The sequence below is a fragment of the Limanda limanda genome, chromosome 2, assembly GCF_963576545.1.
Source record: "Limanda limanda chromosome 2, fLimLim1.1, whole genome shotgun sequence".
Lineage (NCBI taxonomy): Eukaryota > Metazoa > Chordata > Actinopteri > Pleuronectiformes > Pleuronectidae > Limanda > Limanda limanda.
The window spans coordinates 31,611,654-31,634,331 of record NC_083637.1 but is presented as its reverse complement, the minus strand read 5'-3'; the positions used below and the strand labels follow the sequence as shown (position 1 = coordinate 31,634,331).

The 22,678-nt window shown below is 39.4% G+C and overlaps 1 protein-coding gene across 5 annotated transcripts in view; it reads left to right on the top strand.

Annotated features, from left to right (window-relative positions):
- Positions 1 to 22,678, top strand: part of tenm3 (teneurin transmembrane protein 3) — a 160,911-nt gene that overhangs the window by 70,765 nt on the left and 67,468 nt on the right. For all 5 annotated transcript variants that reach the window (XM_061090192.1, XM_061090223.1, XM_061090214.1 and 2 more), the window contains 8 exons: positions 7,044 to 7,311; positions 12,747 to 12,920; positions 14,103 to 14,167; positions 15,620 to 15,739; positions 17,591 to 17,674; positions 18,974 to 19,098; positions 21,187 to 21,436; positions 22,374 to 22,475. In XM_061090192.1, coding sequence (XP_060946175.1) covers positions 7,044 to 7,311; positions 12,747 to 12,920; positions 14,103 to 14,167; positions 15,620 to 15,739; positions 17,591 to 17,674; positions 18,974 to 19,098; positions 21,187 to 21,436; positions 22,374 to 22,475 — 1,188 coding nt within the window. The remainder of the gene's footprint in view (positions 1 to 7,043; positions 7,312 to 12,746; positions 12,921 to 14,102; positions 14,168 to 15,619; positions 15,740 to 17,590; positions 17,675 to 18,973; positions 19,099 to 21,186; positions 21,437 to 22,373; positions 22,476 to 22,678) is intronic.

Genomic DNA, 22,678 nt, shown 5'->3' with positions numbered 1-22,678 from the left:
ATTGAGCTTCAGATCAATGTTTTTGATCACACGAGTAAGAAAACTATTCTAATGTTTTGTATAAGCTAGTAAAATGCAGGTTTTCATGAACCTACTCAACTAAACAAGTTTTCATATTAAACTTTAAAAAAAATGACATTTAACCAGTGGGATGTTTGTGTGTGTGACTTATCACATGGCTTTGTTACTACCTGTCGTAGTTTATTTTAGGGGGGGGGGGGGGGGGGGGGGGGGGAGACACATAGTTAGTGACATGTAAATAAATGTATGTGGGGGCAGAGAGACAGAGAGAAGGGGAGAAGTGCTCGGTGGATGATGGGAGTTCCCCTAGCAGTCTGGACCTATAGCAGCATAAGGGATGGTTCAGGACTCACCTGATCCAGCCCTTTAGGTTTTATCAAAAAGGAATGCTTTAAGTTTAACCTTAAATGTAGAGATGGTGTTTGCCTCCCGAACCCAGAGTGGGAGCTGGTTCCACAGGAGAGGATACTGGTATAGAAGGCTCTACCTCCCATTCTACTCTTACATATTTTTGAAACCACAAGACAGCCTGTGTTTAGAGAGCAAAGTGGTTCAACTGGGACAATACAGTGTTATCAGCTCTTTGATATGAAGGGACTTGATGGTTAAGGGCTTTATATTTGAGGAGCAGGATCTTGAATTATATTCTGAATATTACAGGGAGCCAATGCAGAGAAGCAGGAGTTATATGATCTCTCCTTCTAGTTCCCGTCAGCACTGTACCGTGCCGAATACTTGTTTTATCCGAGTATTCGGCTCAACCCTACTATGCTGAATGAAACCAAGATCAGAAAGAAGAAACACAATGCTGATGATGATGATGATGAGGAGGAAGAGCAGTAGTACTCTCTTCATCATGGAAGAACAAGCCCCTGCATGGCATGAACTCTCAACAGATAAGAAGAAATATCGAGAAATCCTACCTGTGCCTGGACAAAGCGGGTCTGAAAGATAGCACAGAAGCACTGCTCATAGCAGAGAGATTGATATAGGTCGGGGTCTACCACACTAGATAGGACCCCAGGTGCAGGCTGTGCAGAGATCAGGAGGCCCCTGAAACGGTTCAGCATATAACAGCAGAGTGTAGGAAGGAATGATGTTCATGGAACAGCAAATGAGTTAGAAAATATGTGGAAAGCAAAGGTAAAGCAGCTTGGTCTTTCTTTTGTTTTTTCTCTCCACAATGTGATTTGTTTATTGTATTGTGATTTGGCTCTTGAGTTGGACTGAACGGAATATATTTTATTACAATCAATTATTTTGTTCAAAGTTATTGGTATTCTTATTTGTTCTAGGAGCTAATTAAGTTTTTCATAAAACTGAATGTATATGAAACTTGTACTGACGGGGTTGAGAAAAGATGAAGTAAAGTTTTCTAGTTTCATTCATGTAAGAGAAAAATCCATATTAAGAAAAGTTGTCAGTTCAGTTTTAGAAGCATTGACGTCTCAAATCAAAGTGTATATACTGGCATAAACACTGTGAACTGTCCAGCAGTATTTAATTTGTTCCTAAAATGTTGAAATTTCTAAATTAATTCAGGTAATATTCTTAATATCGGATCATTTATTGAAGTGACACTGATCCCACTAGGAAATACTACTTTCCATCATTGTATTGCACATAGTGAGTTACTCAGATAGCTAATGGTAAATGCTAATTCCCTATGTAAATCATCGAGCATCAGTATTTTACAATATGCTCGCTGTGTGAAAACAATAACTCCCTCATATTTAGAAAGACAGTGGGTTTCCTCTGCCAGTGGTTTCATCCCTTTTCCCTCCATCAGTCTCTTTGGTGTCTTCCTTGATTTGCATACCTTATCTATCCTTTTCAGGGTCTGAAGCTCTCTCTCTTTCTCTGTCCCTCTCTCTCTCTTTAATGCAGATCTGTCTCGCTCTTAATCGTTTCTGTATCTGTTTTTTTTCTCCTGAAAAAAAAAGCCACTGGAAAGGGTGTGTGTGTGCGCAAGTGCATTTGTGCATGTTTGTGACCTGGATGTTTATTATCCTGCAGGGATCAGGACTTTGGTGAATGGAAGGGGGATTTAGGAATACAATGTTTCGCTCCCTGATCGGGAAACTGATTAAAACTCAACTAAAGCTTTATCCTATATTAGGATGTCCCTGATTGTAGGGTTGTGCCACATTAGTTAGATCAACAGGAGAGGAAGAAACTACTTTAATGACTCAGTTCAGTGGGTACCACAAAAAACCACAAGGCACATAACTATCATATTTTAAAATTGATTATTAACCTGTGACCATGTTTCACTTTGTTGCGTTTTAATTTCCACTTAAAATGTTTTTGACAATACCCTCAACACAACACAATAGTTCACAATTTTCTGAAGATCAATTGCTCCTCCATCTACCAGGCAGATAATTGTTTCATCTCCAGTACATATGAATCTGCATGTTAAAAAACTGAATTTGCAGTTGTATTAGATATTGCGTGACGACTGTGGGAAACAATGGCAATCAATGGCTCTCGGGAAGACCTTGGACACATATCAGACAATAATGATGGATGATTTATAAACGCTTCAATGCCCATCTCCACAAAACTTGTTTCCGAACTGTGTTGCTGATTCCACAGCTTGAATCTGCTTGAGGCTACATGTAGCTAGAAGCTACACGGAGCTAGCTCCCCCCCAGCTTCCACACACAGTCAGCAGGGACTCCCGACACTAACTACTACTATCCAGTGTTTGCTTCTAACCTGACGGTATTATAGAAACAGTGTCATGATAGAAGTGGAATTAAAGTCGTGACTGCGGGTTTTTGCTCTGTTACCACCGCAGTTAGCATGGTGGCTAGCCCGCTAGCCTAGCCTGCTAGCGCCGTTTTGAAAGCTCGTTATAACCGTATGTGACCGTGCACACATGCCGTCAGTGCTCTAACGAGCCACCGTCAGCCGGACAACTCCGCTGGCTTAACACACACGTCACATTAATCGTAGAATCATAGTTGTGTTTGGGTTTGATGTGACACAGGGAAGAAGGCAGGAAGTGTGAGGTCCGGAAATTACGTCGTAGGGAAATGACGTCGTAGGGAAATGATGTCGTTCGCGGACCAATCACAGCCAAGAGCTGTCCGTGGGCTCTCCGACATAAAGACGGACAGTTAGAAAAATCAGACGTGTACGAAAAGCTCTCCGAGGTGTCCGTAATAGAAAAGACGTACAAGCATAAATTGGCCTTTAGCCTTGAAGATCAGCATAAATAGAACAATTACTTAACTGGAACAACAGTGTATAGAAGCACTGGGGGATTCCAAACGACCAAAAAACCCTCCCTCATCCACCCCAACACTCTTGAATATATACCTTCTCTTCTTGCTTTGCGGTCTATTTTCTTTAAAGTGAGGGCAGTTAAGAATGAATAACAGCAGGGCTGGGAAATGGAGCCGTGATGCTCTTTATGCAAATCAAATACCAGCATAGCCATTCATTTCCCCCTGAGCACCTCAAGGGCAGCAGAGAAGCTGAGAAGCAACGGGAAAAACTGCAGGAAAAGTTGAAGCCAGGTCAACTTAGAGCTAATATTTCTACACAGAGAAATGTGCAGGCAGTAATTAGCCTGGCTGAGATGAGTGCAGCATTGAAGCATTGGGTTGAGTTTCTCACCGCCTTGACCGGTCTGGATCATATTACATTAATAAGTGAACTTGAACCAGATTCAAGGATTCTCAGTTATAGCATTGCATATCATAATTTTTTTTTATTGAATTTTGTCATCACCATGTTTCATATTATTTAGATTGAATCTGGCATTGACAGTAACAAGAAATGCACGAGAATGAAAACCTGACTCTGTTAGTTGCTGTTTGTTCTGGGGAATGGTGCCTGAGGGCTGAGCTGGAACATTTCAGAAAGGAAATGAAGGACTAGGTCACAATCAGTGTGAACTATTCCATCGTTTATTCCTATTTAACTGGGATTCGTGGAAAAACAGCAGAGATCTGCTGTCAGTAAATAGACTTTTTTCACTTTAAGAATTAGTACTCAAACATGGATTCATAATTCACATTCAGAGTCACAAACGGCCTGAAGTACACACACACACACACACACACACACACACACACACACACACACACACACACACACACACACAGAGAGAGAGAGAGATCCGACATGTAGACAAACACTGTAATTGCCTTAAATTGCATCATCATTATCTTCATAAATTGGAAAGTTCTGCAGTTGATCTGGCTCAGCATCTTCAATCTGTCGTGCCTTTTATTAGAGTTTGCTAATTAGAGCATCCCAGGAATTCATATTTACCAGAAGTTCTCAGATGACACAGCCATCGTTGGATGTGTTCCTGAGGGGAATGACCTGGAGTACAGGGCGGTCATCACAGACTTCGTCAGCTGGAGTGAGCTCAACCAGCTTCAGCTGAACACCAGCAAGACGAAGGAGATGATCGTGAACTTCCGGAAAAAAGCATCCAACTTAACACCAGTGAACATCCAGGGATTGGACATAGAGGTGGTGGAGAACTACAAATTCCTGGGTGTTCACCTCAACAACAAACTGGACTGGTCTGATAACTCACATGCCCTCTATAAGAAGGGCCAGAGCCGCCTCCACCTGCTGAGGAGGCTGAGGTCCTTCGGAGTGTGCAGGGCTCTCCTCAGGACTTTTTATGACTCTGTGGTGGCTTCAGCAATCTTCTACGCTGTGGTCTGCTGGAGGGGGGGTAGCACGGACAGAGACAGGAGCAGGCTCAACAGACTGATAAGAAGAGCGAGCTCTGTCCTGGACTGTCCTCTGGACTCCATTGAGGAAGTGGGGGACAGAAGGATGTTAGCCAAGCTGGCGTCCATCATGGGCAACACCTCTCACCCCCTACATGACAATGTGGGGTCCCTGAGCAGCTCCTTCAGCAGCAGACTGTTACACCCACGGTGTAAGAAGGAGAGGTTCCGCAGGTCCTTCATCCCGGCTGCAGTCAGGCTCTACAACACCAGCACCACCTGATAATGTTGTAGTCCCTGTCTATTATTTATCTCCACTCAACCTCTCACCATAGCTGTATTTGTATTTTTATTTTTCTTATTTATTTTTTATTTTTTTACTCAGATCACTACTATGCACAATAATATTCAACACTTTACATCTATATTTATATCATGGTCACTTATAATGGTTACATTGCAATATTTATATTTTCCTTTATACTATCTTGTAGTATTATTTATATTATGGTCACTTACTTTTAATTATTTTTTCTGTATCATGGTCACTACTGTTGCAATATTACTTATAATACTTTTGTTTTCATTACAATAACACTTACATCACTCCACTTTCTCCCCAGTACCTGCTTTTGCACAGTGTCTGTTTTGCAGGTTGTTTTTTGTTTTTGTTTTCTGTATATTTTTACTCTCATTATGTGTAGTTTAGTAGTGTATATATTTTGATCTTTCTTTTTTATTGTTGCTTCGGCACTGTTATTTAAATTCTGTTTTTCTCTTTTTTGCTGTAACAAGTGAATTTCCCCGTTGTGTGGATAAATAAAGAAATCTAATCTAATGAATAGAAAAGTCTATAATATCTAACTGAAGTGAATATTTGTTTGCTTGGGTGATGATGAAATCTTATCTTATCTGAAATGTGATGGAGTTTCTCTTGTTAATGATGCTAATGTTTAATCATTATGAGAGGGGATTCAAAGTGTGGAGGCTGATAGGTGTCTACATGTCTGACTGTCTCCCTGAGAGTTGAAACAAATCATAAAGCAGCTATGCTACAAATTGCAGCTCTACAACTAAAGGGGTATTTCATTAGATTACATTACATTAAGCTGACGGTTTTCTCCAAAGCGATTTACAATAAGTGCATTCAACCATAAGAGTACAAACCAAGAACAACAAGAATCAAGAAAGTACAATTTTTCAAAAAAAAGCAAAACTACAAAGTGCTATAAGTAAGTGCCATTTAAGTGCTACTAAATTGTTAGTTTAAAAATTGTATTCAAGTTATAGTCGTACGAGGTGTGTTTTTAGTTTGCGGCGGAAGATGTGTAAACTTTCTGATGTCCGGATGTCGATGGGGAGCTCATTCCACCATTTAGGAGCCAGGACAACAAACAGTCGTGATTTTGATGAGTCTTTAGCTCACAGTGAAGGAGCAACGAGCTGATTGGCCGAAGCAGAGTGGAGTGAACGGGCTGGGGTGTAACGTTTGACCATGTTCTGGATGTAAACAGGACCTGATCCTTTCACAGCACGGTACGCAAGTACCAATGTTTTGAGACGGATGCGGGCAGCCACTGGTAACCAGTGAAGGGAACGGAGGAGCGGAGCAGTGTGAGTTAATTTAGTTTGGTTAAAAAAGTCAAGCTGCTGCATTCTGAATGAGCTGCAAAGGTCGGATGGCAGTAGCAGGTAGACCTGCCAGGAGTGAGTTACAGTAGTCTAGGCGTGAGATGACCAGGGCCTGGACCAGAACCTGCACTGCCTTCTGGGTGAGAAGGGGGAGTATTCTCCGGATGTTGTACAGCATGAATCTACAGGAACGTGTTGTTGCAGTAATGTTGGCAGTGAAGAAACGTTGGCTGTCGAGTGTCACACCCAGGTCCCAGCGGTCTGAGTGGGGGTTAACACAGAGTTGTCAAAGTTAAACGCTTTCACAACCAACTTGTTTAGTCTACCCTCTGACTTTCAGTTTAGTCTAACCAAAAGAGGGGACCTCGGTCATAAAACTATGTCTCAGTTCTTTTGTAGAATACACCCCTTCCAAACTCCATGATCCATTTCTGTATGCATCTTTTTGTATTTTAACAAGATAAGTTACAAAACAGAGAATAGATGGGTCTTCTTTGTGCAAATTGAAAGCCAAGATTTTCTCCTTCACCGAAAATATTCTCAATAGAAAGTGAAAATGGGCCTTTGATTTTTCTCATTTAAAGTTTGAAAAAGTACCAATTTACATTTCTCGATGGCACCAGTTAAAATACAATAAATGCAAAGCAGAAAAGAAACCCTCTAACCATGCTTCCTTTCTGTTTGCAGAGCAACAATCCAATCATCACGGCTCCACCCTGCCTCCTGTGCCACCCCCTCACCGCCAGCAGGCCTCAATAACAGCTCTCAACCAATCTCTGGGCTCGACGCACCACGCTGGACAGACCCTGAATTCCTCGCGGCAGCTTAACCCACCTACTGGAAGCTCGGCCCCTGTGGCCGGCCAATCACCAGCCGAGCTGCAGACCACGCCCCCCGAGAGTGTCCCGCTGCAAGACAGCTGGGTGCTGGGTAGCAATGTGCCTCTGGAGACAAGGTACCCTGACCTTATCTTACTCCTTTCATATGTCTGTGCTCCTTTTCTTCAGATACAAAAAGTTGGAGATGTAGCCAGTGTCAGAATAGATGATTATCGTGGTTAAGGAGGGAAATGCATGACTGAGACTGTACCAAGCTATAAAATAACCTGCATCTTTCACACATCTTTCCTCACACAGACTATCATAACCCTGTGCACCACAAGCAGTGTGTGTGTGTGTGTGTGTGTAAGTACAACTGTGCGTGTTTGTGCTTTTTCACCTTAATAACAATCAGAAAGCCAAGTAATTCACATATAATCCTTCAGTGCAAAATCTCCATGTTAATGGTAGGTTAGCTTACCTTCCCCTATGCTTTTACCTGCACAGCCTATGTAGCAGCTGTTAGAGCAGAGCAGATAAATAGAAATAATAGTCATGAAATACGTATTATGTTTCTTGTTTTGCTGCTGTCACTTTATAGCCTTTATGTTTCTCTTATGTGAATTCAGTCTTCCGTTCTGACAAAAATTAAAGTCTACTTAAAGTTTCACAGTAACAAAAATTTGTCATGGGAATGTTTCCAATTATTCTATTCCAATGTTATGGGTCAATTAAATCATCTCAAATATATCAAAATGTATCCCTGCATGATTTTGATTCTGAGGATTATCCACCGCATATAAATGATCATTACTGTAGTGTTTAGTTATCAAATGCTATGTCACACCTCATGTGCCAAATCCATGCATTGACTTTCATTTAGTTATGCAGCTACATGTGATGTATTTTAAATATTAAGTTAAGAGACACCCAGTATTTTACAGCATTACTTCAATACTTTACTGGAAAAATAATTAAAGGAGGAAGCGCTATTTGAAGAAGTGGAATAGAATAAACAGTTTCAAGTAGTTAAAATTCTTTATTATAAGGATTAGTCCCTTGAGATGTATTTAACCTTGGATTCGAGGGGGTCCTGAACACAATATTACAAGTTCTTTTAGACAAGATATTTAAAACACACTGCTATGGTTTGGTTAGGTTATGGCTTGAAACAAATTGGTTCATTAAAGAGACAAAGTGTGGCTGTGGCTCAGGAGGTTGAACGGGCCAATGAGTAATCAGAAGAATCCATCCACTCCGGTCCACATGTTGAAGTGTCCTTGGGCACCAAACCTCAAATTGCTCAAAATGATTAACATTGTGGAAAGAACAAGTACTGTGTGTGTTGTGGGTGTGTGTGTGAGAACGTGACCGGTACTGTTAAGCGCTTTGCGCAAGCTTTAGAACTGTAGTCCATACACCACTTTTATCACAATGACTAACAATGCAAAAGGGAGTAATGCTGAGAAGAATGAGTGAGTGATTTAATGACGGCTCACTTTGTTGCAAGCAAGATCACCATGGTAACTAAAGGCAGGTTCTCATGAGGCTGTGTGTCATGCTGTGAGTAACCATGGTTAGAACAGGTGCTGCATGAACATCATAAATATAACTTTAATTCAGCTGGAAAACATACCACAATGTTTCAGAATAGTATTTACTGTATTGTAATATTATATCCAGACATTTTCTATATTTATACTAGAACAATTTCTAAATGTATATTATATAGTGATGGAAGGACAGATCATTTACTGCTTCCACTTTATTACTGCTACACAGTCACTGTTCCCCACTGTGTTCCACTAAGCCACTGTACAACATGAAATAATGTCAGATTAGGGCTTTTTTGTGAGAGAAAATGTTCATGAAAAAAAATCTATTCAAAATGTTTTACAGACTAGATTTGTGTAATGCAAAGTTGATAGATGATAGTTCTTATGATAATATGTCAAATAAATGACACCGTTTTCAAGTTTTAATTTGTGCTGCAAGTTTTATCTGTAAATGACTGTTAATTGTCAGAAACAACTTAAAACTATAGATAGACACATAGACTAAAGTCTGAGCTTCTTGGAGATTAAAGGAGGAGGAAAATAGGTGAGATGTATACAGAGAGTGTGAATGTTGCCATTTACAATTGACGCACACACCCTTAAAGGGCCCATATTGTGTAAAATAAACTTTCTTGTCTTTTACTATCCGAAACTACTTGTAGGGGGTCAGTAGGGACCCTCAAAGTATGAAAACACTCACTCCGCAGACTTTTTCACTCAGTACATTCTAAGAAATAGGTATTGAAACGTCTTGTTTCATACTTCCTGTCCTTATGATTAATTCAGTTCAACACTGTCAATAACTGTCCCTGAACTCCCTTTAACTCGCTTGGGGTCTTCACTTATTTCCGCTCTCTCCACGCTCTCTTCCCTCTTCTGCTGACACAAAAATATGCATGCGCGCAGAAAGAGAAAGGGTAGTTGCTGCTATTTACATCTGACAGGGAATTCAAAATGAAATTGCACTATGAAGAATTAGGCCACTTATTCTGTATCCAAACTGAATTTTCAAGGTCCATGTGTGTTTTTACATGAAATAAATATATGAATAAATTATAGTACAAACAAGTATAAAGAAATATCAATAATCAAATATTTTTCAAATAGCTTACTCTTTTCTTGCACATTTATGCACTAGGCACATTTACTAGGCAGACATCTGAATCACTTAAATTTAAAGATTTGTGTGGATGTTTTTAGGATTTTAGGCATTGAGAGAAAAGCAAGTAAAAGAAACTTATATTCAAATAACACTTGCCACAGCCTGTATTAGGCAGCAGTTGTGTGGGGGTTATTAGTATGTATGTGGGATTATATTGAAAAAGCTGTTGTCCATGCTATTGTCACAGTGTTAGGTTTGCCAGCTATCGTTTACACATCTACTATCCACACATTAGTAACAGTCACTTTCTTCCTGTGGATCCGTAATCTGTGTCTTCCCTATTGTACTTAATGTCACACTTTGTTACACACACACACACAAAGGCCTGATTCTAAAGAACCAACCTCAACCCCCTTTGACACTCCTATTGTCAAAATCAGTTAAAAGGCCCAGTGTAAGTAGTGTTTATGTAATGTAAATGCAGGTTGCTAGAGCAGTGCATTTGAAAGGCTGTTATTATTAGTGGACTACCAGATTAGTGATGGTTGATAACATTCTCTTCTCAGAAAAGCACACTGCGGTTACAGTCATTTCACACTTGATTATCCAAACACTGTGTATCTGCTGTAATAGACTTACACTCACAAGACACATAGATACTAGTTAGTATTCAATCTGCCACCCTGATCTGTGCTATCGCATTCTGAAAACCTCATGTGTAATTTCTAAAGAAATGCTGTCTCCAGCTCATATTCAACTGCACATTTTGTATACAAAATAAAACAAATACCCTTTACCTCAAAATATAAAAAGATATATATTTAAGTTAATATATTACCGGATAAAGACAATTAAATGTTTGTTACTCTTAATTTAGCAACCAAAAAAACGTAAAGGTCCAGTGTGTAGGATGTAGCTTGTCCTACATGCTCAGGGAGGGGTAAATTGTTTGTTTGATTCTTATGTCTTATTATTGCTGGTGATATTAAGAACAGTTTGTGAAGACTTGTTAATGTTGTTTCACGTTATCGTTAACAAAGTTCAGCATCGCATCTCATATATATTTGTTTTTGGCTGTTGTTTGATTGAGTTAATGAGTACATCTCATGTTTTTGATTAAATGCTTGAAATGTATTTGTGTTCTAACTGCTCAGCAGAAAAGTTCAACCCTAAGCTTAAGATGAAGTACCTCTACCCTGGAAATTTTAAAAAATGCCTTTGCAACACTGTTTTAGAAGGTGTGGCTAAGACACGTCTTCTAACCCCTTTGTGCAGCGGCAGTGTCTTAGTGCCTTGACTGTGTGTCGGTCTGCTCATCATGGGGCTCTGATCTTGGAGACTCAGTGACCAGGAGAGAGTCAATATTCCAAGTGAAAGCCTCTGCAAAGATCTGAAAATGTGTGCTTGGAGATGCACTAAATCATGATTGAAGCTATTATTTTCTTTAGTAATATTTCTATAGATTGGTCATTTTGCAGTAACTACTCAGTCGCTCTACTAATCCACATAATCCACAAACTCCTCCTGATTTTACTCCTCTCCCACATATGCACAGTCAGACTCCAGCATCTCCAACTGTCTGATCAGTCTAATTGTGAAAAGCTGAGTTCCAACCAGTAGAAGATAGTTGAGTTGAATATTTAACATAAAAAGTGAGGAATTCCAACTCTTTGTCAAGATTTGGACTTGAATCAATAAACAACACTACTAAATATCCATATACATGGGTTTTCAGCGGCTTTGGGGTTTAGTTACTCTTAAAACACTTTATATCTTTCTCTCACTGTAGTGATGGTATTCTCTTTCTCGTTCATTCTCACCAGTCTGTCTTCTTCTCTCTTAATATTTTGCATAGAGGCCAGTATTAATTGAAAATCCCTTGTCACACTTTTTCAAATTGTTCATCACACTTCCTTATTGGACTTTTCCTGCATATTTGCAAAGAAAATCCGAAAGGCATATTAATGAATACTTTTTATAAACACACTGTCCCTTGGTTATGTGGTTCCAATGTGATGGTAACACATGAAAAGTTTTTTTATAAACCAGAAGATATTGTCTTGCTGACAGACCTCTTTACTTTTTACTCTAAATGTTATCCCTCAGCAAATATGAACATGATACTGACAGATAGTTGGTATGCTTTTGTAAAATCTACGTCATTCCATTTAGTAGAGCCAAATCATCTGGTTTTCAAGCAATAACTCATACTTTTGTTTTATCTAAATTTCTTACCATGATAAAACCCAATTTCTTTAATACCTTTAAGTTACTTTCTTATGGTTTAACTGTGGAAGCTAAAGTAGTTTAGGACTGGTAGTAGAAGCTGGCTATTGATGAGAGTAGGGATGCAGAATGGTAAACAAATGGCATAGAGTTAGTGTGAATAATGAACTATGAGAGTTAAGCATACACAAATACACAACTCTGCCACTTTTTAAGTATACATTTCAATCGGATTTTATTTGTATTTCAGCAGTTGTTGACATTTTCCAAGATGTGGGTAAGATGTGGGTTAGGGCTAACAACTGCTGAAATACCCGAACCCGGGTACTTATTCAGTATCCTCAATAGTGCCAGATACCTAACAGATGCACTAAAGTGCTGTCTTGGATATAGGCCTTACAGAAATACTCATGAAAAACAGTATTCATTGTTAAGATGGGTCATTATCCAACAAAAGTGGCTTAGGGGTTGTTAAACATAAATTTGGTCTGTAGCTTAATGGCATAGCCTTACAGCTCTTGTAGCCACTACACTAATCAAAATGTACGTAGTTACCTGATGCCAGCAAGGGGTAACATTCTGTGACAGTTTTGTACAGCAGTACATTTTCAGTGCATCTAAACAAAGCCAGTGTCCCAAACTAATGTTGCACAAGTAATTCCTCTCATTCTCTTCCTTCTCCCTCCAGGCACTTCCTTTTCAAGACCGGTACAGGCACCACCCCCCTCTTCTCCACCGCTACTCCTGGCTACACTATGGCTACAGGGTCAGTGTACTCGCCCCCTACCAGGCCGTTGCCGAGGAATACGCTGTCCCGCTCTGCCTTCAAGTTTAAGAAAACTTCAAAGTACTGCTCATGGAGGTAAGATAGAGTAAGGATTGAGGAACCGGGGTCCTGTTGTTCACTGCTTAATGCTGAAATATGCAAGGTCAGGACACAGCCTCATTGTGTTAGCTGTCATAATCAATGCGGGAATCTGTATTAGGAAATATTAGGAAAAAAATACAAATTTGACTGTCACTAAATCCCTATTTGAATTAAGAATAATTGGTTGTGTTGTGATGGGGTGTCAGTTCATGTGATGAAGGCCTTTTAGAATGTCTGACAAATATAGATGGTTCGGGCAGTAACCTGCTTTCCAACCATAAAGGGAGTTGAAGTTTGAGAAGAATCTATCTATCAATCAATCATAAAGAAAAAAAGCTCACTGTCAGTGGAATGCCCAATAACAGACCTTATGCACCTACACGGTTCCATGAACTGGATCGATGAAAAAATGGGTGACAGCCTTCTGAACCTTTATCCATTTATCACAATGATTAACATTTATCAAGGCTAGATTTTCTCGCCTTGGATTTTTTTGATCAGATAAATGCTGACACAATGAACATGACACAAAAATACAGCCTTAAATAGTCACTTTAACTTAGTTGTATTATTTTCCCATTGTAATGAGACGTTTAAGTAATTGATTACTGCTGTGAATAGATTGATTGTTTGTTGATTCTTAATATTTCTCAGGACGACAGCCCTGCAAAAGAGAACTGTGTGCCTGTTGCATGATTGTCATAATATAGAGTTTATTCTAATCTGTTAATCACAAAGACTAAGGGGCAAACAATACAGCAGGCAAACATAACCAACCCCTTCCGTCTTTAGATGGAATCTAAACGTGCACACAGCCAACATAACACACTGACTTGCTGCATGACCTCACCTCCAGTAACGTAACCACCCTTAATCCATGGCATTTCACTGTGGCTATGGCTGTATACTTGAACTTCTCACACACCAGGAGACTCACATTCCAAAACATCTCCACTAGACGCATTGTTTTTGGAGACATGTGATATCAAGAACAGTAGCTATTCAAGGCTTGATTTACATTTTAAAGTTTACTGAATATTGGCAGCTGGCTGATCAGACCATAGAGATAATACAATTAGGAAGCTGTACTTAATCAAGGATATTGTGGAGGTTGTTAGAAACAAAACCAATTCTGAAGAGAGCGAATGTACAGACAATGATTGTGTTTTCTTTCAGGTGTACAGCCCTCAGTGCGGTAGGACTATCTGCACTGCTCTCTCTCCTGCTCTGCTACTGCATAGGTAAAAGTGCATGCACGCAAACACACACACACACAGAACATGTTTCTGTTCTCTTGAACATGTTATCTCAAGTCTGCCTTCAAGACTTCACCAGTTGTTATTCGGACTAAAAAATGTACTGATTAGATTTAAGTGGTCAAAGGTAATGGTCATTTTGTTATTGTGTATGTTATATGTCAGGAACACTTGTGGGGACTGAAGCTTTAATTGAAGGACGCATACAACCGCAGAGCGGTATATCTAGTTTGTAAGAGTCATCTATACACTTAAGATGACATGGGAGTCCAGGGATGTTTTTTACCATGGTCAGTGGGTGCACCTATTAGACTTACAAGACACATTTTCTTATCCTGACTTGTTTCATATTCTGTTGTTTTTTCTTGCCTCTTTCCCTTTCAAAAGAGAATATTGGGGAATTTTTTTAAACTGCAGATAATTTTAATCAATTAACGTCAACTTTCCACCAGAGCCCTATAATATACAGTTGTAAAGTACATGTCAAATTACCATCACTTTGAATAAATAAGAGTTTATATGGTTTTAAAGATTTCAGCAAAACTCTACACTATATTTTTTAGCTTCTTTAAATATACAACTAGATTTATCTGAAATGTTCTGTTACTTCCTAAATTTCTCAAAAGGATTCTGGCACACAGAACCATTCTTGCATGACTGTTACCCTGGCCAATAATCCTCTCTGTCTCTGTCTCTGTCTCTCTCTCTCTGTCTCTCTCTCTCTCTATCTCTCTCTCTCTCTCTCTCTCTCTCTCTCTCTCTCTCTCTCTCTCTCTCTCTCTCTCTCCCTAAATACACACACACACTCACACACACACAGCCCCATTGCAATTAGCCAGCACTCTCCCGCGACCCTTTGCTCCTGTCCTCACCAGGAGGGGTGTTGGGTAATGGGTTAGCACAGCACGGCTCTAATTTAATGAGGCAGAGCAGTGTGTATGTGTGTGTTGGGCAGGGGGTTCTCACTAATTGGTCCTACTCTCTCTATGATATCTGCTGTGTGAGGAATCCAGTCCACACTCAAGACTAGATCCCTGTACAAAGCCACCACCACAAACAGAATACTACTTTTTGATTTTACCACTTTTAAGTTACCATGTTCCGTCGTTAGATGGGGTCCTTTCAACATATTCAATATCTTGTTTGGCTGTTTTGAACATGATCTAAATCACCAAAATTCAAAATTAGTACAACAGTTGTGCTCTTTCAATGATGTTGTATTGTGGTCTTCCTATGTTAAGGCAGACCATACTGTATGGTGATGATCTGTCTTTGTTTTCTTTACTGTTCTGTTCTCATTTCCCCCATTTTTGTCTTAACTGTCATATCTGTCACATCATTTTATTGTTCTCTTTTCTTTCCATAGCCCTGTGCAGAGTATTAACCTGCTTGTTCCTGTCCTTGCTCCCTCTTCCTCTCCACTTTTTCTTTATCCAGCTATGCACCTGTTTGGTCTAAACTGGCAGCTTCAAGAGAGTGAGGTATATGGAGCATTTGAAAATGGAGGAGGTGGAAGAGATACAACCCCTAATACCTTTATGGTGTCCACAGACAATGGTAAATCCCCCTTTAATGCATGTTTATTCTTCTTTCAACAGGAAAAGCAACAAATAATAAGTGTTGGTTCCATTTTAAGTTTTTCTGAAAGACCAGAATTGTTTTATGAATCAGTGTTGATGATATTGCATAGTTCATGAGATTTGCCATTTGCTGGTCTCTGCAGTGCCTCTTGCTTTGTTTGAATGATATGTGAAAATCTGATGCACTTTCTCAATTCAAGACAAAATGTAATATGTAACATGAAAGTGACACATCTTTATTTTCTGATATTATCAATTTGAGGTCTGAGTCTACTCCTAATAGGAGTTAATCACCTAGATCCTTCCGGAAATTACTAAAAACTTTTGTGGGTAATATCACTTTATTATGAAATATATTTTAGTTCATTATAAGAGCAGCGGAGTGGATAAGCAGGACCCTTCTCACCTCTTCCACCAGACCTAACAAATATTGCTATTGTGTGGAATTTGTATGCCTTAGCACGGGTGACAGCCAGTGGCCATAGCCATTATTTGCAGGTTGTCTGTCTATATTGGTATCCAAAGGTTAAAGGTCAAGGTTTCTGTGACCTCATCAATCACAGTTTTGCCTTGTGAACATGATTTTTTTCTCATAACAAACAAGAAAGAAGAAACTAAATTATTCACAGTAGCCTCTGTTACAGTTTTTCTCGATTGCTTAAGCACGATTTTGAAAACAGGGCTCAGTGTTTCAAAACACTACACACAATCAGCACAACCACACACCCAATCAGCAGAACACCTCAGATCCTTTTCAAAATGAAACACTCTTGTAAAAACTATACGATAATTTATCAAAACCATATTTTGTTTCAATATGAAACACAAACGTTTCATATTACTTAGTTCTGTTTGAACCAGTTACACACTGCTGTTGCTAACCTAAAACAATTTTAGCAATTCTACTTCTCAGTGACTAGAGCACTGTATATGTATGTATGTGTATGTATGTGCAGTACACAGAGAAAGTGCAAATATACAATAAATTCACCAACCACTACACAAGACCTTTGCTGCAGACTGATGAAATTATAGTGTATTTCTCTCTATACACTCAAATCAATCAACATGCCAACATGGAGAATCAAAACAAAACATGTCCCAGTTTCAATGCTACTACAGTAGTGTGCATAAATAACACTGTAAGCTCAGCAAATATTAGACAAACAGAAAACTATTTATCCAGTACAGATTTCAATGACAGATTTCACTGTATAACTGCCAAGATTTGGCTGAACTCTTAGTCCAGCCTCCCTCAGTCAATCTGTGGTTCACGACATGGTCAACTAGTGTTTCACAAATTTCATTTGATAAATTTGGTCCTCTTCTTCTTTGAGCACGTTCTCCTCCTGCTTCAGGTCTGCCTCTTCCTCCTTCTCCTCCTCCTCCTCCTCCTCCTCCTCCTCCTCCTCCTCCTCCTCCTCCTCCTCCTCCTCCTCCGTGGATTCCCCCTTTCACCCTCACTTTTCTTCTTCTTCTGACTCCTTACATTTTGGTTGAAGTCAGGTGACCTCACCTGCTGTATTTTTATAGTGCTTAAACCTGTGTTGAACCAATTGGCTCATAGGGGGAGTCATTTGACAGTTAGTGCGTTGGAATTACAAGGAAGTGACATCTTGATTTACTTCTGTGTTCAATGTATACAAGTGTGTTAAATGTTTTGCAAACACTGTGTGTACTATTTTGCAAAAAGTGTGAGTCTGACATTGTGCTTATAGTGGTGCAAATCTGGGCCGATGTTTTGCTCCTGCAGTGTAAGGTTTTGATAATTGTGTAATACTTTTGATTTGAGTGTTTATGCTATTGAAAAAAACTGTAATTTGTGCAGGTAAAATGTTTCCTCTAGAGAACAACACCATAGACACAGGAGAGGTGGATGTGGGTAGACGAGCCATACAAGACGTCCCACCAGGTCGGTTACACACACACACACACACACACGCACACAGACACACACACACACACACACACACACACACACACACACACACACACACACACACACACACACACACACACACACACACACACACACACACACACACATCTTCCTTTCCTCTCATCCTATTTTTCAATATGAAACAGGAATGGAGTGAATCACTCTGCGACATAACCCCCCTTTGCCATTGATATAGCAGTTCCTGGCTGACCACGATATGTAAGAGTAACTCAGGTAGCCATGGCATATGATAGCAGTGTTGCAGACCAGAGTCTTGTTCCTGGATATCTTTCTGAATTCCAGGTGACCCAGCTTTTCCTCAAGATCGAAGCGTATGCACATTAAAGGGGTGTGTTAACTGCATACTGCAACTAAAGCCACATATTTCACAACGAGGATAAATCTGTTATATTAGAAAATATGAGGAGAACAAACATATTATTCAGAAAAAAGAAACCACTTAAAGCTGCTTAATGCAGCACGAACAGCTGGTAAAACATCTCTAATTGTGTGAATGTGTAAGTTACAGAGCCCCCGGTGACATTTGGTAAAAAGTATATATCATGTGACCACGATAAGATTACTTGTTCAGCATAGGTTACCATGGTTATTTACCCCAGAAAAGAAGTGAACGAGCTCACCTGACTTTACGCTGAAGTTACCCCGATAAGTGCGATAATTACCTATCCCAGAACACTGGGAGCTGATTCATGGACAAACACACCTGAGCAAAATAAGCTATAACCAAACATCCCAGGTCCCAAACTACTTTCCCCTTTGCTTGAAAAGCTCCAGACTTTTGTCAATGGGACAGGTCAGATCCACGAAAAAAGACTTTATGGCACAGAACACTGTTAAGATCAAATGCAAGGATAGATGCAGATTCCACGATTCTATTATTCACGTCTATTTTAGCTACAACAGCCGTTCAACATTGCCTGACTTGATTTCCCTGGGTGCACACCGTTGTACGGTATCATGTTGTAAAAACTACAAATTGCCATAATTATGTCACAATAATGTGATGTTAAAATGAAGAAATTTTCCAGAAGATACAAAAAATATGGGAATTTAATAGAAAATGTAAAATGTATATATTGCATTGCATGTACTGAAATGTGAGTGTTGGGTTTTGTCTAATCCATGACTTGTTTATTTGCTTTAATGTGAGCATATTGATTAATATATGGTTTATTGAAGAAAAAATTCTGAACATGAATCAAAGAATGTTGAAATATTGACTGAGTTGACTGGTTTGTTGTTCTATTCAAGGAGTGTTTTGGAGGTCCCAACTTTATATTGACCAACCACAGTTCTTAAAATTCAACATCTCCGTCCAGAAAGAGGCTCTTGTTGGGGTGTATGGACGTAAAGGCCTACCGCCCTCACACACACAGGTTGGTCACACAAACACATGCATGTGCAATTACATTTTTATTCATTTGTGTATCTCGACTAAGTGTCATGAATTTTCTATTGCCAAACTCTTTATATTGTTTTTGTTTTTTTAACCATTACCCTGTATTAGCGAGAATTAATACATAATTATCAAGTCAATGCACCCAACTTAACACTCAGATTTTATGCATTGTGGTAAAAGATAAAAACAGGCAGACTATGTAGCTTTTAGATTATCAATAAATCAATGAAATTGATGTTGAAGTCTTCACAAAATGTATAGTCATTGAAATGTATGGTTTTACTGTGAGAAGTATCTTTCAATAATAAGGGTTTTACTCCAAGTAAAATGGAGACTGAAAAAATGATTTCTTTTTCATTGCTATCATATATATACATTATAGCGGAGTCATGTATCGTCAAAAGTATGGGAACACTTTACATTCATGACTTTATAAAAGACAGCTGCACAACCTAACTGCATTATGAACCTGAAGGGAAACATCTATTGGTTTACTGGCAGATCGCAAACAACCTTAAGGTTCATACCACAGTGATGTTCTTTTGCTGTGTGATCTGCTGTGCACAAGTTTTCTTTTCAGGCTTTAATGTAAAATAAATTAATAAGTGTTGCGAGACCTGTAAGCTAAATTAATAGAGCGAGCACCAACAGTGAACAAAAAGGAGTGAAACAAAATCACAAAATTTACTCAAGCAGCTTTGTTCTAAAGCACACAAAAAAATCAGCTGGCAGATCATTGCTAGGTTTTCTGTAAAAACAGTCAGAAATGAATTCAGCCAAGTGAAGCTTGTGCTTGTAATGCTTGAGTGACACCCATGCCTCTGGTCGCCCAGACACAGGGCCCATTCAGGCCCATTTAGCAGGCCAAGCTTTTTAAACTTTTGTTTACCAAGTTTGATTATCAATAATTAACTTAACATTTAAAAACAGTTTAATTTCAACTAGTCATTTTTTACTTGTCATGTCAGATATCTGTAACATCATTCTGACTAGTTGTAACTAAATATTTAATTAAGGTACAAATTTCTAAATAGGTTACATTGCCCGATTAAATCTAAATTCTTTGTTGTAGAGTACTGAGTGTGTCTGTGATATTAGTTTATCTAACAACGTTGTGTATTTGTTTCCCTTGGACAAACCATGTTTGTTAGATCATTCATTTATCCATTATCTATACCACTTACTCCAGCTGACAATGGCTGAGAGGCGGGGGTGCACCCTGGACAGATTGCCAGGATATTGCAGGACCACTTTACAGAGACACACAACCATTCACACTCACATTCACAACAGCCGACCCTCCCACCCTCTGCTAATTTAGATGAAATACAATAGTTTTGGTTATTATTGAGCTAATTAATTGGTAGTCTTTATTTAAGTGGTGTTATGCAGATTACACCCAGCTTGACCTACTGCTGAATGCAATCTTTTGTTGTTGTTGTTGGGGGTAAATGGTGATGAAGACAGATGCCTGCTGTCATTAAATGTATTTTGAGATCAAAACATCAGCCACCACAGGTTTGAAGGTGGTTGGTCTGATATGTGTTAAGTGTTGATGCATTTATTGTGACTGGCATTGGAGAGGCACTTGGGAAGTCCAGGTAAAATTTCCAAAAGGAAATAGCAACTGCACTGTGTGTGAGCCAAAATGACCATTTGGGGAATTGTGAATGTCTAAAATGTGATTCTGCCACTATTGACCTCCCAGTAGAATTAATAAATGGTCATGAAAAGGAGGGGTGCTATCAACATGAGGACTTGTTTAATCTTGTCTCGAAATGTAATCGGGTCCTTCTTTAGACCCATTCTCAGTGGAGGGTAAAAACAAGACAGCTAATTCTTTACACAAGATTGTGGTCAATCCACATTGAGAGTTTGATACATTATATATTATATTTAAGATCAATTGAATTTTGGGGGAAAATGTGTGGGAGACAGCTCTGTCACCATGACATTCTTTGCAGTTTGCCCGTTGGAAGTCCTCCTCAAGGTTGCCTTTATGCTAAAAGAAAGTAAAACTAATCTTCTAAAAATGTTTGCATATTTTTGTATTTCTGTCTTCCAGTATGACTTTGTAGAGCTACTGGATGGTAGTCGTCTCATTTCCAAAGACAAACGAGCACTCAGTGACATGGATGCCGGAAATTCATATCCAGCTCGTGCGCATGAGGAGGAGTCTGGCACCCGACACATACGGTCCGTGAACGTACACGAGGCTGGTTTCATCCAGTATCTGGACATAGGAATCTGGCATCTGGCCTATTACAATGATGGACGCAATACAGAACAAATCATTTACAATACCATCGTCATAGGTGAGACAGCCATGTATTCTATAAAACTGTATGTCTTGTAATTGCTGTTGAGTTACTGTTAATGTATGTACAGTAGGTGCACCTCTACAGTAAACAAATCCATACAACATGGTCTAATAAATGTGATCACTACCAGTTAAACTGTTTGAAGGAAGAAGGCTGTCCTTGAGATTCTTTTTATGTGTGAGTCTAGGTGTGTGTTGCTCGAGCTGGCTGCGCAACTGATTCTCAGTGGAGCTGAGAGTGTAACCTACTGGAGAGTAGATTGAAGGCTAACATGGTGGTGGTTAATTGGCATCATGTTTAGTAAGGATGAAGGTTGCAGGTAGCTGGTTCAAAACAGGGACTAAAGTTGAATTGAGCAATTCTTTCCAGTTCAGGGAACCACGTTAGCAGCCAGGGTTTAGACAGGAGCAGATTCTGAGAAAGAGCAGAACTATTTCCTTTCCTTATTGGACTACAGGAATATATATCCTTGGATGCAGTCAGAAATTTTATTTAATTATTCCTCGGAAATCTGAAAGTCTGCTCAGTCCATCATTTCGGCCAATTTGTGCCATTAGGGCTTATGTTTTCCGGATGCCAAGACAAAAAGATGCAGACATTATATTTTAATGAAAATACACTGGCATTCTAGAATCCAAAAGTCAAAGATGAGGGAACAGAGTCCGTACATAATAAAATTCCATGGAGTCCAAAAGTCACTTTGAAGGGGTCGATCATCTATAAATCCTCCTCTAACACGTAGTGTGTCAGATGGGATGCATAGTATGGTATTTAGTGTATGTCTATGCCCTATCTATAATGTATTGAGGCTCATGTCATTTTAATTATTTGCGACATGATAATGTGATATGCCTCACATAATGTAACCTTTTTGGTGACTGAATCTTTATTTAGTATTTTATTTCTCTCTCTCTCTCCTTTACCAACTCAGAGTCAATTATGGAGTGTCCGCAGAATTGTCATGGAAACGGAGATTGTCTCTCAGGAACATGTCACTGTTTCCCAGGATTTCTTGGGCCCGACTGCTCTAGAGGTAAACACACGCTCGCAAGCAGAAACACACACACACACACTCCCACCTACAGAGAGGCTGTGATTGTTGGGAGGTTGTTATCCCAGTAGTGTGTGTGACTCTCACACTCTGAACGTCTGAAGGCCGTGCTGTGTTACTTTTCTGTTCCTCTCCACCCCCACTGCCTCAGTTTGTTCAGCCATTTTGCTTCAATAACTGGTTTG